The sequence below is a fragment of the Helianthus annuus genome, chromosome 16 (assembly GCF_002127325.2).
Source record: "Helianthus annuus cultivar XRQ/B chromosome 16, HanXRQr2.0-SUNRISE, whole genome shotgun sequence".
In the NCBI taxonomy this organism is placed as follows: Eukaryota; Viridiplantae; Streptophyta; class Magnoliopsida; order Asterales; family Asteraceae; genus Helianthus; species Helianthus annuus.
In genome coordinates, this window is record NC_035448.2 from 652644 (window position 1) to 670054 (window position 17411).

Below are 17411 nucleotides of genomic sequence, written 5' to 3' on the forward strand. Positions count from 1 at the left end.
GTTCTTAAGTGACTGGGATACATGCGCATCATCTGGTATTCTCATTCTTGAGTAGACCTCTGGGCCATGACGTGAGTTCCAATGAACTCGATCTATAGGTAACTTACAACGCTTAGGGGGGGGGGGGTTATAGTCTCAACCGGTTCCTCAACGAAGTGGTAAAGTTGAGTTTATCAACTAGTCATCGAAATTGTACGAATACATCTAAAAGTATCCATCCTGAACCCTTAGTTTGAAAAGTATTCCTCCCCAACCTAGGGATAGTAGTACTCTAATCCGGAAATATGAAGCAGTCCCAATCCAGGAATAGTGGTATTCCAATCCAGGAATATGAAGTAGTCCCAATCCAGGGATAGTAGTGGTTCCCAACACCCGGGAATGTGTAATATTCTAAGGACGCACGTGTAGCCCTAAGCCAGGGGTACCGTGTGTATTTCCCAAAATGGGGAAATAGTGTGTTGTCCCAAACCAGGGACGTATGCCTTTAGTAAAAGTTGTTAACTCACTTTAAGGTGCACGTTGTATCAAAAGTCTTGCGTCGACGACGCGAACTGGTATAGTAGGCAAACAATCACCAAAACATTCTTAATAATGGTTGCACGTCCTGAGTGGTAGTACCAGTGGATGGTTGTTTCACATAAGGTTGAGTTCCATCAGTACTGTAAATGAGGTAGGTGTTGTTTCCAACCGTGGACAAAATCGGTAACACGTGCCTACAACATCTCTTCAGGAGTTTGTTTGGTTCGACCATTCGTTCGTGGGTGTTAAGTAGTGCTCATGCATGATCGTGAGCCGAAGGATTTGTGCATGCCTTGCCACAAATCTGACATGAAACGCAAGTCAAAACTAGAGACAATGGGAGTCGGGCGCCCTGCGCCTAGCAGCTACTTCCTTCAAGTAGATGTTTGCAAGATTTGAAAACTTGTCGGTTTCCTTGACCATGAGAAAACGTTGAGTTTTAATCAGGTGATTACATCACTATTAACCGATGCCATCTTTGCGTTTGAGTTACTTACCCATGCCCCGCATGGACTTGGCTAAAAAGGTTCTCTTCCTTCAATGCTTCAACCTGAGCATTACGGATTTGGGTAGGAAGACTAGAGTGGATACTAAGCCGTAACGCACGTGCACGCTTAGGGTTGGTTTTCTTATGACTAAGGGTATCAGCCACAACATTGGCCTTGCCTGGATGATACTTGATTGCGCACTCGTAGTCGTTGAGGAGTTCGACCCATCGACGCTATCAGTTGTTAAGTGCCATTATCAGTCGTTTATTCTAACAAATCACTCTCTTGATTCTAACCAGAAACTAGCAAAAAAAAAATCATTGCACCTCATAAAAATTAACAAGTCCCCCAAGAAGAAAATACAGTTATCATTATTAATATGTATACAACAAAACAGTTTAAAAACTTAACACATGGAAAACATTCATACTACAAAGAGAGACACCCTCAGTTATTTTAACCATAAACTTCAAAGACAAACTTAAATTTTAAGCAGCTATAGTACCAAACAGAACTGATCTTGAGTCTTTCATTTTAAAACTAAACCAGTAGCACCAAGTTTTTCATCAATCAGTTTGTCAATCTTTTCAATCATCTCATCTGTGAAGTAGTTCTTCCAATCTCCATCCTTAGCCTTCCTGAAGTAGATTCGGTTCTCAGCCACATTAACATCTTCTGCACGATGCTTTCCACTTTTGTTTACTTCCAAGTTGCTCAATTTCTCAAAACTACACAACTTTATAATGTTTTCTATCACACCAGCTTTCTCTTCTTCATATGTAAAGGGAAACCCAATGAACTCTGCAAGCTTCTTCACATTGCCTGTAGGATCCTTTTTCATGTCTTCATATTTCAAGAAAAGAATTATCTCGGGTCTCTCCAAGCTTGCTTTCCAGTATCCCAAGATATGATCCCAATATGGTCCATACCATGAAACGCCCTCATAAAACTCATCAAATGCCTCCTCAAATGGGGCATCTTCCAAGGGCAGTTTGTTCGCTTCTCGCAGGAAATGGTAATGAGAAACTATGACATCTTTTATATTGCGATATATGTAAACTATCTTGCAGTTGGAAGAAAGGATTGATTCTGGTAGGGAATTGTAAGGAAGATGTGTGGCAACGAGTGGGAAGCACGAGTTCTTGTGGTTTTCTTCAATTTGTTCAAGGTCTTTCTCTAGCAAAGGAATGCATTCATGAGGCATGGTTGTGAGCAAAGGACTCGTGGATTCATCATACTTTTCCCGGGTTATTATGGCAAAAGCCAAGGCCTTTAGCCATACCGTCCCAGTTTTGGGAGCACTACAGACAAATACATCACTTGGTCGAGCCTCAAAGCTTTGTTGAGCCATAATTCCTCCTTCATGGAATTCTCTAACGTTCCAGAAGTCTTGATTCTTGTAAAGGGTAAGCTTGCCTTTCAACCAACTACAAGTGTGTTGTGGAAATGTTTTGATCGTCTCTTCCATGTCCGATTGAGATGATATGACTAGGAAGTTAGTTTGTGCGTGGATGGTGAATAGTATGAACTCTCTCTACCAAGGTATGTGTGTGTATATATTTGTATGTCGGATTACAGCTCAACAAGAATTGATGGTTGTAATTAATTTAAAATTTCTATACATGTAAAACGTGGAAAAATAAGAAAACAAAACATTACTTTCAATCATGAATACTAAAAAATAAAAATCTTGGTTTACAGCTCAACAATAATTGATGGTTTTGTTTTTTAGTAAAGATAAATTTACATTCATACTTGTCAAATTACATCAAAACAGAAGGTAGACAGGTAACAAGCTGCGCCGCTACCTCTTTCTAAATTCCAACCAAAAAGTACAATTATTTTGTAATGCCTCTCGTAGCATTTAACAAATCTTCAAAGAGGAAAGAAAAATGAATTGAAAGAACTGCAACATAAACCGGTAATACATATTTTACTCGACCAAGCTTCATATGATCCATTCATCATACATGTATCCTACGAACCAGTGTTTTCATCCAACGCAGCCTTTCGACGAGGGGGGGGGGGGGATACCGATGAAGACGTGACCCATATCCGAACAGGGCCAGGAAGCCCAAAAAGAGCCACAACGACGGGAACTCGTAAACTAAAAAATCATTGTCAACAGCAGAAGATGATTTGATTGATATTGTGAATATGAGTTCGAACATTATGGTCTAAAGTCAAGACTTTTAAATTTTCATAACTGATCAGTTTTCAATTAATTTTGTTATTGGAAAAGATGGTTCGATCGATTCGCTTTGACATGGATGTACTCAATATAATTTCAGTGGGAGGAAATACATCTTTTTTTTTCCTTTCTCATCCTTTCCTTTTTCACTTTTACTTTCTTTTCTTTTCCCTCGTTAAGTTAACTTTGGAACAGAGCGTTAGATAGGATATGGATAGCCATAGGTTGAGACTTTGAATCTGTGAGGTGTGGAATTCATTTGAGTGACTATTTGTTCTTTTGTTAATGTTAATTGAATACAAGACAGATCCTTTTCAGGGATCATGGTCCGCTAGTACAAACATTAAAAGATGGGCCGTTTATTTTATTAGTCTGGGCCCTGTATTTTTTGGGACGATTCTGGGTTAATATTTGTATTTTGTATGGCTCTATATATTTTTATGTTAATCTCATGCCAACTTTTTAAAAATTATTTTTAAATTTGCGTCAAAATATTTGATATGGTAAAATTTTTGCTTCAAGTTGTCTAACTAAAAAATTTCCACGTTTCCTAACGCCATATAGTCCATCGATCAAGTGTAATAATTACCCTTATTTTTGTACTTTCATATTCCTAAATCGTTTGATAACAAAAGAAAGTTCAATTTTAACCATAATTAGTAGTACGTCTAGTGTTGCTTGCAACCTAAAAAATGGTGTGAGTTTATATTGTTATAAGTGAAATCTTCATATGTTATGTGAGATTTAGGTGTAAAAGATTGCATCCTAGAGAGATAAAAATAAAAATAAAAACAAATTAAAGAGTAAGTTGCCAAAATCGTCCCTAAGGTTTAGGCCTGTTTGTCAGTTTCGTCCAAAATGATTTTTTTTTGTGCCAAACAGCCCTTCACCTTTGGCATTTTTTTGTCATTTTCATTCAAACCACTAACTTAGTTTACTTTTTCTGTTAAGTTAAAGGATATTTGGATGTATTGACAAATATAAAACCATAGGGACGATTTTGGCAATTTACTCAAACTCTTTTCAATTTATTTTATTTAATTAATTTTGTCAAATATATAATAAAAAAGAATATACATGCATTTTTTATATAAAAAATAATAGTTTTCTCACATAATTTTTATAAATTTCCATCCAACCACTAACTCAGCTATTTTTTTTCTATTAAGGCGAAGGATGTTTTAAGTTTTATAAACTAAGACCGAAATTAATTTCTAATTTTTTAGATAGATCAGTTTTATAAAAATAAAATCTACTTAAACCTCTAAATTTTATAAAAGTAAAATGTTGATGACCTTATAGAAAAAAGGTCAAATAAGCAAATCTTATCATATCTACCAAGTTTGTAATTCATCTTTTACTCTTTTAAAACCGCTGCTAACGAAAAACAGAAGCCAGCCCCCCTCCTATTCCCTTATCAAACAACGTATCGTTACCAAACCTTAAAATTACCCACCAGATAGTAAGTATAATGTCATGAACCAAAAGTTTCTTTACTCAACCCACTCAGAATAAATATTAGTTACTTACCCTCTAATCTTAATTAAATAAATATTTTATTTCTGCCAACATATTTCCTAAGTGCTCAACACATATAAAAAATATGTAATGTTTTATAATTTTTTTCTATGTCTACAGTTGATTAAATACTACAAATTGTAATCGATTGTTATGTGTTGCACACCAATTATATTTATTTTAGAGTTAATTGCTCGGATGGTCCCTGTGGTTTCAAGTTTTTTCACGTTTAGTCCCCACCTTTTGAAAATAGCATGTATGCTCCCTATGGTTTGTCATTTTGTTACTCGGATAGTCCCCCAACATTTACTCTGGGGACTATCCGAGTAACAAAATGACAAACCATAGGGAGCATACCTGCTATTTTCAAACTAACTAACATCTACTCAGGGACTATCCGAGTAGCAAAATGACAAACCATAGGGAGCATACATGCTATTTTCAAAAGGTGGGGACTAAACGTGAAAAAACTTGAAACCACAGGGACCATCCGAGCAATTAACTCTTTATTTTATATATCGTTTTCTCTTTATAAAACAGATGTACATAAAAACTGGAAATTAATTTATGTCTTAATTTATAAAATGTAAAACATCCTTCACATTAACAGAAAAATAAACTGAGTTTGTGGTTTGGATGAAAATTCATAAAATTTATGTGACTAAACTATTAAATTTTTTTATAAAAACTGCACGTATATTCAGTTATATATACATACATATATGTGTGACAAAATTAATTAAATAAAAGAAATTAAAAGAGTTTGAGTAAATTTCCAAAATCGTCTCTGGGTTTTATATTTTCCAGTTTCATCCAAATATCCTTCAACTTAACGAAAAAGTAAACTAAGTTAGTGGTTTAGATAAAAATGGCAAAAAAAGCCAAAGGTGAAGGGCTGTTTGACACACCAAAAAAAATTATTTTGAATGAAACTGGCAAACAAACCTAAATATTAAAGACGATTTTGACAATTTGCTCCTAAATTTTAGATGTTCCACTTCTCATGAATTGGATACTACTACACATGGCAAATTATTTTGATTACATTATTTAATTAATAAAAGAAGGCTAGAAATATACTAAATTTTCAAAAAAAAAAAAATATATCAACCAAGGGAGAGGATCAAATAGGAAGTTTAATTTGGTTAGAAAGGATACAAACATGTGGCAAAATTTAAAATTAAAGGGAAGGGTATTTTAGTAAATTTTATCCAATCTTCTTCCTTCTTCTCACCCAGTAACTTCAGAACTCAACATCTTCAACCTTTCTTCACTTTCTATCTCAATAATCACTACATTATAGTGCAATTTTCGTCACCGGTCAATGATTCAAAGACCCAATCAACTTGGTCTTCAACTTTTTTGAAGAGACCCAGTTTGATTTCATGCAATATCTCATTTTTTCCTGTGATTTTAAAGTGAATCACTCGATTCGTTCGATTCGATAGCTGATAAGTGTTTCTAGCATTCAAATTTCATCGATGGTTGAAGAAATCTAAAGAAACCGGCTTCGATCTATGTAAGAAATTTTTTAATTGCACTTTTACGATTTGGGTTTTTAAACTGAGTTATTGCGTTTTACAAAGTAATGAAAAAACACTTTTTTTGTATTTTCAGGCCATTGGATTTTAGAAACAACACATATATTGTGTTTTTAGTCCATTGCGTTTTAGGTAAAACACATTTTTATATGTTTTTAGTCCATTGCATTTTAGGTAATACACATTTTTTCTGTTTCTGGCCGTTACGTTTTAGAAATAAGACATTTCTTTGTGTTTTTATGCCACTGCGATTTATATCAAATGACATTTTTTGTGTTTTTCAGCCATTGCGTTTTAGGTAAAAGACATTTCTTTGTGTTTTCTGGCCATTGCGTTTTAGAAATAAGACTTTTTCGTTGTGTTTTTAGGCCATTGCGTTTTACAAAAAAGACATTTGTTTGTGTTTTTCAGCCATTGCGTTTTAGGTATAACACATTTCTTTTGTATTTTTTGTCTATTGCGTTTAGAAACAAGTCATTTCTTTGTGTTTTTTTTGTTAGTTGCGCTTTAGAAAAAAAGTCATTTTTTATGCTTTTTGTCTGTTGCGTTTTACGCATCTGGGTTTTCGAAAAAAATAAAAAATATAGCAATAGTATACTCGTTTAAAGATAAAAAAAAAACGCTCTTTTTTTCATGCATTTTTTTTTAAAATAATATCGTATGAAAGAGTTATTAATGTTTAAAAAACGGGGGGAATTGGAGAAGATAGAAATTATTGCTTTGGATTAACCTTACACAAACTCACGCGTCTCTTTCTTTTTTTTATCAATTATACCCATTTAATCTAAGCCCTTGATTAATCAATTGATGGTCAAGATTACTTCCTAGCCTTCCTAGCCAAAAAAAACCTCCTATTATATCCTGACCCTATCAACCAATTAACCTTTGTTATATGAAATTTCAAACTATCTTAAAAGCAAGAGTCGGTGGAAATTCCACCGACAATCCCCAAAAATTTTAGATGTTCTGATTCTCATGAATTGGATACCACACATGGTAAATTATTTTGATTACGTTATTTAATTACTAAAAGATAAAAGGCATATCAAATGGCCAGAAATATACTAGAAATATCAACTAATTATTGTTATATGAAATTTCATACTATCTTAAAAGGAAGAGTCGGTGGAAATTCCACCGACAATGGTAAAATGCATTTTTATTCTCTTACTTTTTATAACCCCTTTACTTTTGATGATAGCAGTAATGACCCTTATACTATTAGTTCATTTTGCAACCCCTCAATTTGTGGCATTTACAAAATGGTCCATCTTTTTTCTAACCCACGATACAACCACTCAACTTTTGAAAATTACAGTTTTAACTCTACACTATTACTTCATTTTTACAATCCCTTCAACTTTTGAAAATTGCAATTTTTATTTAAATTAAACTAATCCTACATATTTAACTAATCTTTCTTTCATAATTTCCTTTTCAAACAACTAAATTGCAATTGTGTTTAAGAACTTTGTAAAATATCATTTTGATCCACTCGAGTTTTTCTAAAGTTTTGAATTTACCTCTTTCATTCCTTTACCCGAAAAAGTATTTTCATGTGCGTATTTTTAAGCAAGTCAAGTCAAATTGTAATACATTTTCGATTGGTCTACGTTTCGCTGTAAATTTAGTTCTGAACCGAATGGGGTCAAGTATATGATGTTCTCATTCAACGATATAAATTCGAGCTCGCCGCAATACGCTAGGGGTAAAATTTCAACCCTTGAAGTGAATATGTATTTTGATTACACGTGTCAGTTTTCCCTTTATACACTTTTATGTTTTTTTTTTGTACATTTCCTATCTATAAGTCAGGTCACATATAAATACGTTACAACTTGTACAATATAAATTTGATTTCTTTGCATTTTGACCCAACCGCGATGCTATCGAGTTAAATCGGATATACCAAAACGCGCATTTTCATATGGTATACGCATCACATAACGCTTGGACTAATCCGTTTGATGTTTGCGATATACCCAAGCCGCAATACGCGTGGTTCTAATAACTAGTATACCAGAAAAAGATATGTAATATAATTACTTCATAAAAACGTTATAGAAATAAATTCATAACAAAAATCTGGAAAAAAAATATCGTCCATAGCAATGTAAGATCTCATGGTTGTGGATTAAAAAGGATTGAGAAGTCATGGTTGGATTTTTATCAAATAACATACTAGTATTTAGAACTCGTGCTTTACGACTGGACCTTTAAAAATAACAAAAAATAGACGTAAAAACTTTGAACCACGTACATGTGTCTGGACCAAAATGTAAAAGATAGAAAAAATACGTGCGTTACAACAGGACCGTTAAACTGCAAAAGAATACGTTAAATCCCACACACGCTCCAGCTTATACCGAGTCCAAGAAGAAAAAAGTACACTAAATGCATGACCAACAAAACAAAATGTACAACCATATAAAACATAAACTTGTATGTAAAAATTGAATAGTAATATTATCGAAAAACTTAAGACCTATATTAGGAAAACGGTAATATAAGAGTAAAACTGAAACTTAAAAACCTAAGGCTAAAAAGTGTGTATTGTATTTACCTCTTTCATTCCTTTACCCGAATAAGTATTTTCATGTGCGTATTTTTATTTATATGTGGGTATAAATTCGAGTTAGTTTACTTTCAATGTAAACTTTTTTCTTAAACAAGTCAAGTCAAATGTAATACGTTTTCGATTGGTTTACGTTTCGCCGTAAATTTAGTTCTGAACCGAATGGGGTCAAGTATATGATGTTCTCACTCGACGATATAAATTCGAACTCGCCGTAACGCGCTAGGGGTAAAATTTCAACCCTTGAAGTGAATATGTCATTTGATTACACGTGTCAGTTTTCTCTTTATACACTTTTATGTTTTTTTGTACATTTCCTATCTATGAGTCAGATCACATATAAATACGTTATGATTGTACACTATAAATTTGATTACTTTACATTTTGACCCAACCGCGATGCTATTGAGTTAAATTGGATATGTCAAAATGCGCATTTTCATATGGTATACGCATCACATAACGCTTGGACTAATCCATTCGATGTTTGTAATATACCCACGCCGCAATGCGCGTGGTTCTAATAACTAGTATACCAGAAAAGATATGTAATATAATTACTTCATAAAAACATTATGCAAGTAAATTCATGACAAAAGTCTGAAAAAAAAATATAGTCCATAGGAATGTAAGCTCTCATGGTTGTGGATTAAAAAGGATGGAAAAGTCATGTTTGGATTTTTATCAATTAATAATAGACTAGTATTTAGGACTCGTGCTTTGCGGCGGGATCGTTAAACATAACAAAAAAAGACGTAAAACATTGAACCACGTACACGTGTCTAGACCAAAATGTAAAAGATAGAAAAAAAAATACGTTCGTTACGACAGGACCGTTAAACTGCAAAAAAAATACGTTAAATCCCACACACGCTCCAGCTTATACCGAGTCCAAGCAGAAAAAGTACACAAAATGCATGACCAACAAAACAAAATGTACAACTACATAAAACATAAACTGGTATGTAAAAATTGAATAGTAATATTATCGAAAAACTTAAGACCTATATTAGGAAAACGATAATATAAGAGTAAAACTGAAACTTAAAAACCTAAGGCTAAAAAGTGTGTATTGTATAAGGGTAAAAATTTAAAACTAAAAAAAAAAAGAAAAAGAAAAAAAACTATCCTAGTCACTCACATTAAAAGAAAAAAAAAACCAAAACCTTCAGTCACCCATATGCGACTTAAGAAGTACAAAATTGAATAGCAAATCCTAGACACAACTAAATTTTGTAAATTAATATACATGAAATAAGAATGGTTGGATCTCATCAATTACCTATTACCTATTGCTGCAATTACCGTGAGGGGAACAGTGTCAGGCAGCTGCTTGGCACTCCTTCATTGGTCGTTGCCCTTTGTATTTGTTGAACCCAGTATGGCCTTAACAACTTCTTTTTACGTAATATGGCAAGTGATTTCAGTATATGTGAAAAAGATGTGCGAAAATAGAAATCAGACTTTCAAGAAACAAGACCTACAGAATTATCAAGTTTATATCACTTTAAAACAAATTAGTTTAACAAGGTGATTGTAAGATTATTATCTAATGCAAATGAGTCTTGATTTCGGTGGGTGAGAAGAGCAGTGGAGTTTGGGTGTTTGTATATGAATGCTAAGCTTCAAACTCAAATATCTTCTGCCTCTCGAACCTTCTATTTATAGACGGCTGTGGGCATGAATAAACAATTGTTTATTCATGCAATAAGTCCTGCATAAAGTAGCAATTTGACATATTCATTGAATCCATCGTTCAAGTTGCATTTGTAATCATGAAAACCAATAATGTCATGCTTCGGTCATGGGTGGCAGGATAGAGTTGTGATTTTAGACAAGTGGGTCTGTCATCAGAATTTCTGATAAGCCACTTCATCAGAAATTCTATTCTGGTGAACAAATCATCAGAAAGTTTGATGATCAGAATTTGTCAGAAACTGATGATAGTTCATCAGAAATATCATCAGATCCATCAGAAATGACCTTCTCTGATAATCCAAATCAACTCTTTATCAACTTGAGATTCTTTGTAGTAGATACTTTGCTTTTTAGTTGTCCCAACTATTCTTCTTCATCTTGCTGTGTTCTTCAGGACTGTTATCTTCTTCAGAGATCCAGTTGATTGAGATTTTCTTCAATACTTACAAATAAAGTTTCCTAACAGTATTTTATTTTTAAACACTCAACTTTGTTTCCCTATTACTACAATTACCATCAGGGGAATAGTGTCAGGCAGCTGCTTCGTACCCTCTCACTGGTCGTTGCTTCTCGCCAGAAAAACCCTACCCGCCCCTCTCTCAGTCTCGCATCCCTCTCTTTTTTTGTATTACTTTTCTTTTTCAAAAGTAGTCAATGAGGCTGACGATGCATTTTCTGACCGAACTAATGGGCAAATTATATACTAGTTTCTCTGTCGATGGTATTGGCATAGTTTTTTTGTTTGAGTCGTACGTGAGAGTTAATTTTCTGGAGAAAATGGTTGAAGATAAAATGGAACAGGAGATGAATAGAACACACCGCTTCAATTTTTAAATTTAAAGGCAGTTACTTACGAACCGAACCATCGGAGATGAATATATGACACCGCTTCAAATTTTAAATCTAAGGACGGTTACATATGAACCAAGGATCTTTTTGGTAATAACTGGTGCGAGTTGCTAATTGTGAAGCGTCGTATTTGTTTATAACTGTCGCGAATTGGTAATTGCATGTTTTAACAGACGCGAGTTGGTATTTGTATAAGTATGTAACATAAGTTTTTAAACATTCAACTTTGTTAATATACGTGTTTAGCCCCTATGTTTTTAAAAGAGTTTTTTATTGGTTATCTTTATTTATATGCATGTTTACTCCATCCGCTTTAACTTTGATAGTGCACATGCTTAGTCCCACTACTTTTGTTTTTTTGGTAATTGATCGTGGATTTTTGAATTTTACTTTTAAACCTTCAACTTCGCTAATATACGTGTTTTAATTGGTTAACTTTGTTCATATGCGTGTTTAGTCTGTGCTTTAACTTTGGTATTGTACATGTTTAGTCACTCTACTTTTATTCTATTTAGTATTTCATCTTTTAGCATTGGTGGACAATAGCTACTACTCCTGTACTTTAATAAAGTTACTTTATAAGTCTTAAACTTTATTATAAAAATATTCTTTGACGCGCGTATTATTATCTATGTCTCGGTATAATTTTTATTAAATTCGTGTTATAAGTGTATGTACAAATAGTCAAAATATAGAAGTGCATATTATCAAACTTACAAATATTTCGCTTACCGCCCTGCAATGCGGACAGAGCAAAAACTAGTATAAAACAAAATCCATGAGAAGGAATAGTGTCAGGCAGCTGCCTGGCACTCCCCACATTGGTTCATATAAATACGATTTCACCCCTAATTAAAAACTACGATTTTGCTCTTGTTCAAAATTATGATTTTGCCCCTGTTCAAAATTACGATTTTGCCTATGTTAAAAGTTACAGTATTACTATCGTTTAAGCTTTTGACGAATTACGATTTTACCCCACTTCAAAATTACGATTTGCCCCTAGTCAAAATTACAGTCTTACTACCTTTTTAGCAGAATTATGGTTGTGTTTTGTTTAAAGTGGTTTACTCAATGTAATTTATATTTGTGCCAGGTAGTTGTCTAGCACTCGATCATTGTTCCTGACAAATTACAGTTTCGTCGTCCCCGACTCAAAATTACAGTCTTTCCATCATTTTAGTTTTTTTCTAACAAAACTATCTTAATCTTTTGTTTTAATTGGTTGAGAAATATCCGGCTTGTTTTTTTCTCTAAGCCAAATTACGATTTTGCCCTCAGTTAAAATTTACAGTTTTACCATCATTTTTGCTTTTTTGTTAAATTACAATTTATCCCCAATGTAAAATTACAGTAATGCGATCGTTTTCATTTTTATTTATAAAACTATGGTAGTGTTTTGTTTTAATTGGTTGACTCAGTGTAATTTTTTATTTGTGTCAGATGGCTGCAAAGCACACGCTCATTTGTCCTGAAAAATTATAATTTTGCCACTAGTTTAAAATTATAGTCTTTCCATCATTTTAGTTTATTTTTTTATTTATTTTTTGTAAAAATGTGGTAGTGTTTTGTTTTAATTGGTTGACTTGATATAATTTTTTTTTAGATTTGTTATATATGTACAAGTTACCGAAACACAATGTACATGTTATGAGAAAGAAATATTCGATTTAGTGCCCCCATAACACGGGCGGGGCAAAAACTACTTAATACATAAAGTGAAAGTGCTTCACCTCTTATTTGATCGTGTAGACGGGTTGCATCGGGTGTGCATACGTCTCCTTTTAAATTCAATAATTTTGGTATTTGTTAGGTTACTAGTTTATGCCCCGTCTGCGTTGCGGGGCGCTTGGCTATATACTTCTCAACCAATTAAAACTGAAACGATGGCAATACCATTACTTTGAGATGGGGGCAAAACTTTATTTTGGCAGGACCAATGAGCGTGTGCTAGAGCTGTCTGGCATGCATATAAATTACAACGAACCAGCCTATCAAAAGAAAGCACAACCATAATTTTGAAAAAAAAAACAATGGCAAGAATGTAATTTTGAACTAAGGACAAAATCGTGATTATGAACTGGGGGTAAAACCGTAATTTGTAAAAAGCTAAAACGATGACAAGACTGTAATTTTGAATATGGGCAAAATCATAGTTTAGAGAAAGGTTAGTGTACAAGAGGAAATAATTGTACGAAGTGTAGGAGACAAGTTTGGCCCTTGATTTGCAAGATCAAGGGTTGAGATTAAGTGGTCCTCAAATATAGAAATTCACATAACTAGAAACAAGGTAAACAAGTGGGGAAAATAGGTAAAATAAGAAAATCCAACATTGTTAACTCATAAACCCACTTCCCATTGATTTTCAAACGACTATAACTTTTTCATATGTTAATATTTTTTTTATAGAAATTACACCGTATTAACGAGCAATTCATTCTCTTTAATTCGAGCAACATATTGCTATATTTTTCTTTAAAAAATTTGCAGGATTTTGAATACACATTACGTAATTACGTGATTTTAAATACCTAGTAAGTGACTACGTGATTTTGAATACCTATTACGTGATTACTTGATTTCATTATAGTATTTTATGTGAAACCCCAGTAGGTGATTACTTCATTACATAACAATAGTTGACTATGTATTATTATGTGACTCTATGATTTTAAATACTCATTTCATGATTACATGATTTCATTATAGTAATTATATGAAACCCTACTGAGTGATTAGGTATAAACAAAACACGTAATACATAATATTTCATATGGAATACCTAATATTTCAAGTATAATCATGTATTAAGGATAAATGATATACAAAACTGTCACACCCCCAAAATACCACCTAGGGCATGTCCCTCTTAGACGTGCGACATACCAATAACGAGCCACTAATTACATTGAACGCGTACAAGTTTCAAAATAAAATCCTTAATTATTAATAAAATACCATCAACAAGTTTAAGTGAAAACCAATCTGTTCAGCGGAAGCAAAGTTAAACAAAGTCAAACAGTTTAAAAACCAATATATAGTATCAAGAAATCAATAGCATAAATCTCTCCAGTCGACCCATGACCACTCCTGCTACTCCAAACAGCAAGTTCCAATGCAATACAGCTAACGACCTACAAGCATGCAAACAAGTGTGTCAGACGATGCTGGTGAGTTCAAAGTTTTCTTACCGAGTTTTGTTACCAGTCACATGTATAAAACAGTTTAACAATTAGATTTGATGTTGTTATTAACTCGATTACCGAAATGGCTACAAGATGTGTTTGCCCAACCCCAATGTCTCTATCAAAACATTGGTCATGCTTTAAGGAAATTAGTTCACGCCCGTCCTCCCCGGTACGGTGTGAGGGTGCCAAACCTAATAGCGCTATCAACTAATAACCTCGTTGCCTCCTCGACAACTGTCGGTAGATGTAAGAGGTCTTATGTGATAGAAACTGAGTAATAATAACAAACATCCCAATAAACTAGCGTTCCTCCCTGGAACGTTACCCGATATCCCTCCCCGGGATGCATGCTTGGAAAAAGAGCAGTGAACTCACCTTAGGTTTGCTCGGTAAGATTAGTTACTCAACCACACTCAGTTATTCAAAGCCTAAAAGGTTCACATATATGTATATAACAGTCAGTTCGCATCCATGTGGATCACATTGTCACACCAGAAGTCATGATAAAACATGTACATGGTATCCTTGGTTTATCTATCGCTCATCAGTTAAACACACCGTATAATCATACACACACTATTAATACACGTATTCTTACGGCCCAAACTCACTATCTGAGAGATACGGCCCAACAAATGTTTGGCCCAAACCAAAATTATCAGCCCACACTTATCATTCGGTCAAACCAACATATATTTTAAACAAATCCAATATTACTTAGAATAAATTCGGCCCAAAAATATCAATTAACATGTAAACCTGCTGACTTATAACCCGCCTATTTTGTTTAACCCAGCTATACCAACCGGCCCAAAACATTAAATTCAATCCAAACCACCCAGCCCATCACCTATATGAATTTCATGATCATAATGATTCCCTCCACTAATTTCGGCCAGTTATTAAATCAACCAGTTGGGCATTTTTTCAAAAAGTCAAGATAGTTCCCTAACATATTATAATCAATCCATCATTTACCATGGATTAGGATCAAATACAAAGGATCCTAATTGTAAGAAGTGTAAGAAGAATTTATAGAGTGACAAGTGTCCAATAACCTAAAAAAACCCACTACACAAAAAAAACCCCACTACAAAAAAAAAAAAAAAAAAAAAAATCTTAAACATCCACCACCACCAAAAACCTAAACCCCCACCCCCCCCCCACTCACATCACCCACCCTTAAATTTTTTTTTTTTTTTTTTTTTTTTTGCCGAGGGGGTGAGGGGTGGAGGGTGGGGGTGAGGGTTTAGGTTTTTGGGTGGGATGGGTGTTTTAGGTGAGGTATGTAGTGGGTTTAGTTTTAGGTTTTTTGGGGGTGGGGGTGGGGTTTAGGTTTTTTGGGGGTTTTTTGGGTGGTGGTTGGGTGGGGTGGGGGTGGGTGTTTAGGCTTTTGGTGGTGATGTAGTGGGTTTAGTTTTAGCTTATTGGACACTTGTCACTCTATAAATCCTTCTTACACTTCTTACAATTAGAAGCCAATAAACACAATATTCCTTCTAGTTCGAATATAGTGCCCAGAAATAAGAGTTGTCGGTTGGTTCAAGATAGACATTATATCCCTTAACATTAATTCTCTTTGACTATTTTGACAATGATATTAAGATAGCACATGGTTGATCAAATCGAGACCACAATTACACACATAACCGCCATTTATTTTTTTTTGAAAGGTAACCGCCATTTATTTATACAAGGTTATCCACAACTTATAATTTAATCCCTGTGTTCACTGTTCAAGATAATATTAACTATGTTTATAGTTTCCGATCATACTTTATTCATGTTATTTGCACATAGTTTCACCTAGATAACACAACAATCACAACAACCAACCAAGTTCAATAAACGTGATAAAATACTAACCGAAAGGCTGGGAAGAATGGCTGATCACTAGAGGGGGGGGGGGTGTCTCCTGTTGTGCGTGATCTTGAGAGAGAGAGAGATAGGGTAGAGTTTGTTTATTATGTGCAAGATATGTGGACGTATCCTACAAGTTTACTCTAAAGATATAGATATTAAGAACTCATCGGGCTTCATTGTGGGCTTGTACTGGGCTGCGGATCACTATAAGTAGCAAAAAATATATTATGGGTTGGTAACTTGATGTGCGGGCTCAACGTATAACTAATATAATGACCGGCCGAATTGTAATATGCGTACGTTAAATGTACTCATGACATGGACGGCCCAAGAAAATTTGGCCCAAATACACACTCGAACATAACCCGACGCGTTTATGTGAAACAATTAATCGTAGAAAAATGTGAAAGAGGAATAGCGAGGATCAAGATTACAAAACTAACCTTGGAAGTTCGAGTTGTCACATCATCCCCAACTTGAAAAAAATTTCGTCCCGAATTTGACAAGTAAGCACAGTGAAGTGAAGTGGTAAATCAAGATTGTTGCGGATTTTCCTCAAGTGCCACATCATCCCCAACTTGGAGAGGAATTTCGTCCCGAAATTCGCCAGTTTTACTAGATTTAGATTTGACCTTAGGAAGAGTTGAGGATACATAAGCTTCATCTGATTATCGCGCTCCCACGTGAACTCCGGTCCACGCCTTGAGTTCCAACGAACTCTCACAATTGGAATGCGACTATGCTTACGCACCTTGACCTCCCGGTCCATGATCTCTATAGGCTCTTCGACAAACTGCAACTTGTCGTCGATCTTCAGCTCTTGAAATGGCACAACCAGTGCTTCATCAGACAGACACTTCTTCAATTGCGAAACATGAAAGACATCATGAACATTACCCTTCAAGCTTGTAAGCCACCTTACCAATCCGCTCCAGGATTTTGAATGGCCCAACGTAACGTGGATTAAGCTTTCCACGTTTC

General features: G+C 34.4%; 1 protein-coding gene and 1 long non-coding RNA gene across 2 annotated transcripts; both read right to left on the reverse strand.

Moving 5' to 3' along the window:
• Positions 1 to 1343: 1343 nt before the first annotated feature.
• On the reverse strand, positions 1344 to 2602 carry LOC110915187 (flavonol 4'-sulfotransferase). Its single transcript, XM_022159839.2, has one exon. It carries the CDS (start codon positions 2473 to 2475, stop codon positions 1537 to 1539), a length of 939 nt encoding a protein of 312 aa, XP_022015531.1. The 5' UTR covers positions 2476 to 2602; the 3' UTR covers positions 1344 to 1536.
• Positions 2603 to 14464: 11862 nt separating this feature from the next.
• On the reverse strand, positions 14465 to 16536 carry LOC118488406. Its single transcript, XR_004884624.1, has 3 exons — positions 16434 to 16536; positions 14943 to 14995; positions 14465 to 14513 (listed from the first exon to the last, which is right to left on the reverse strand). It is a non-coding gene; the product is annotated as an uncharacterized LOC118488406 (long non-coding RNA).
• Between the last annotated feature and the right edge of the window lie 875 nt (positions 16537 to 17411).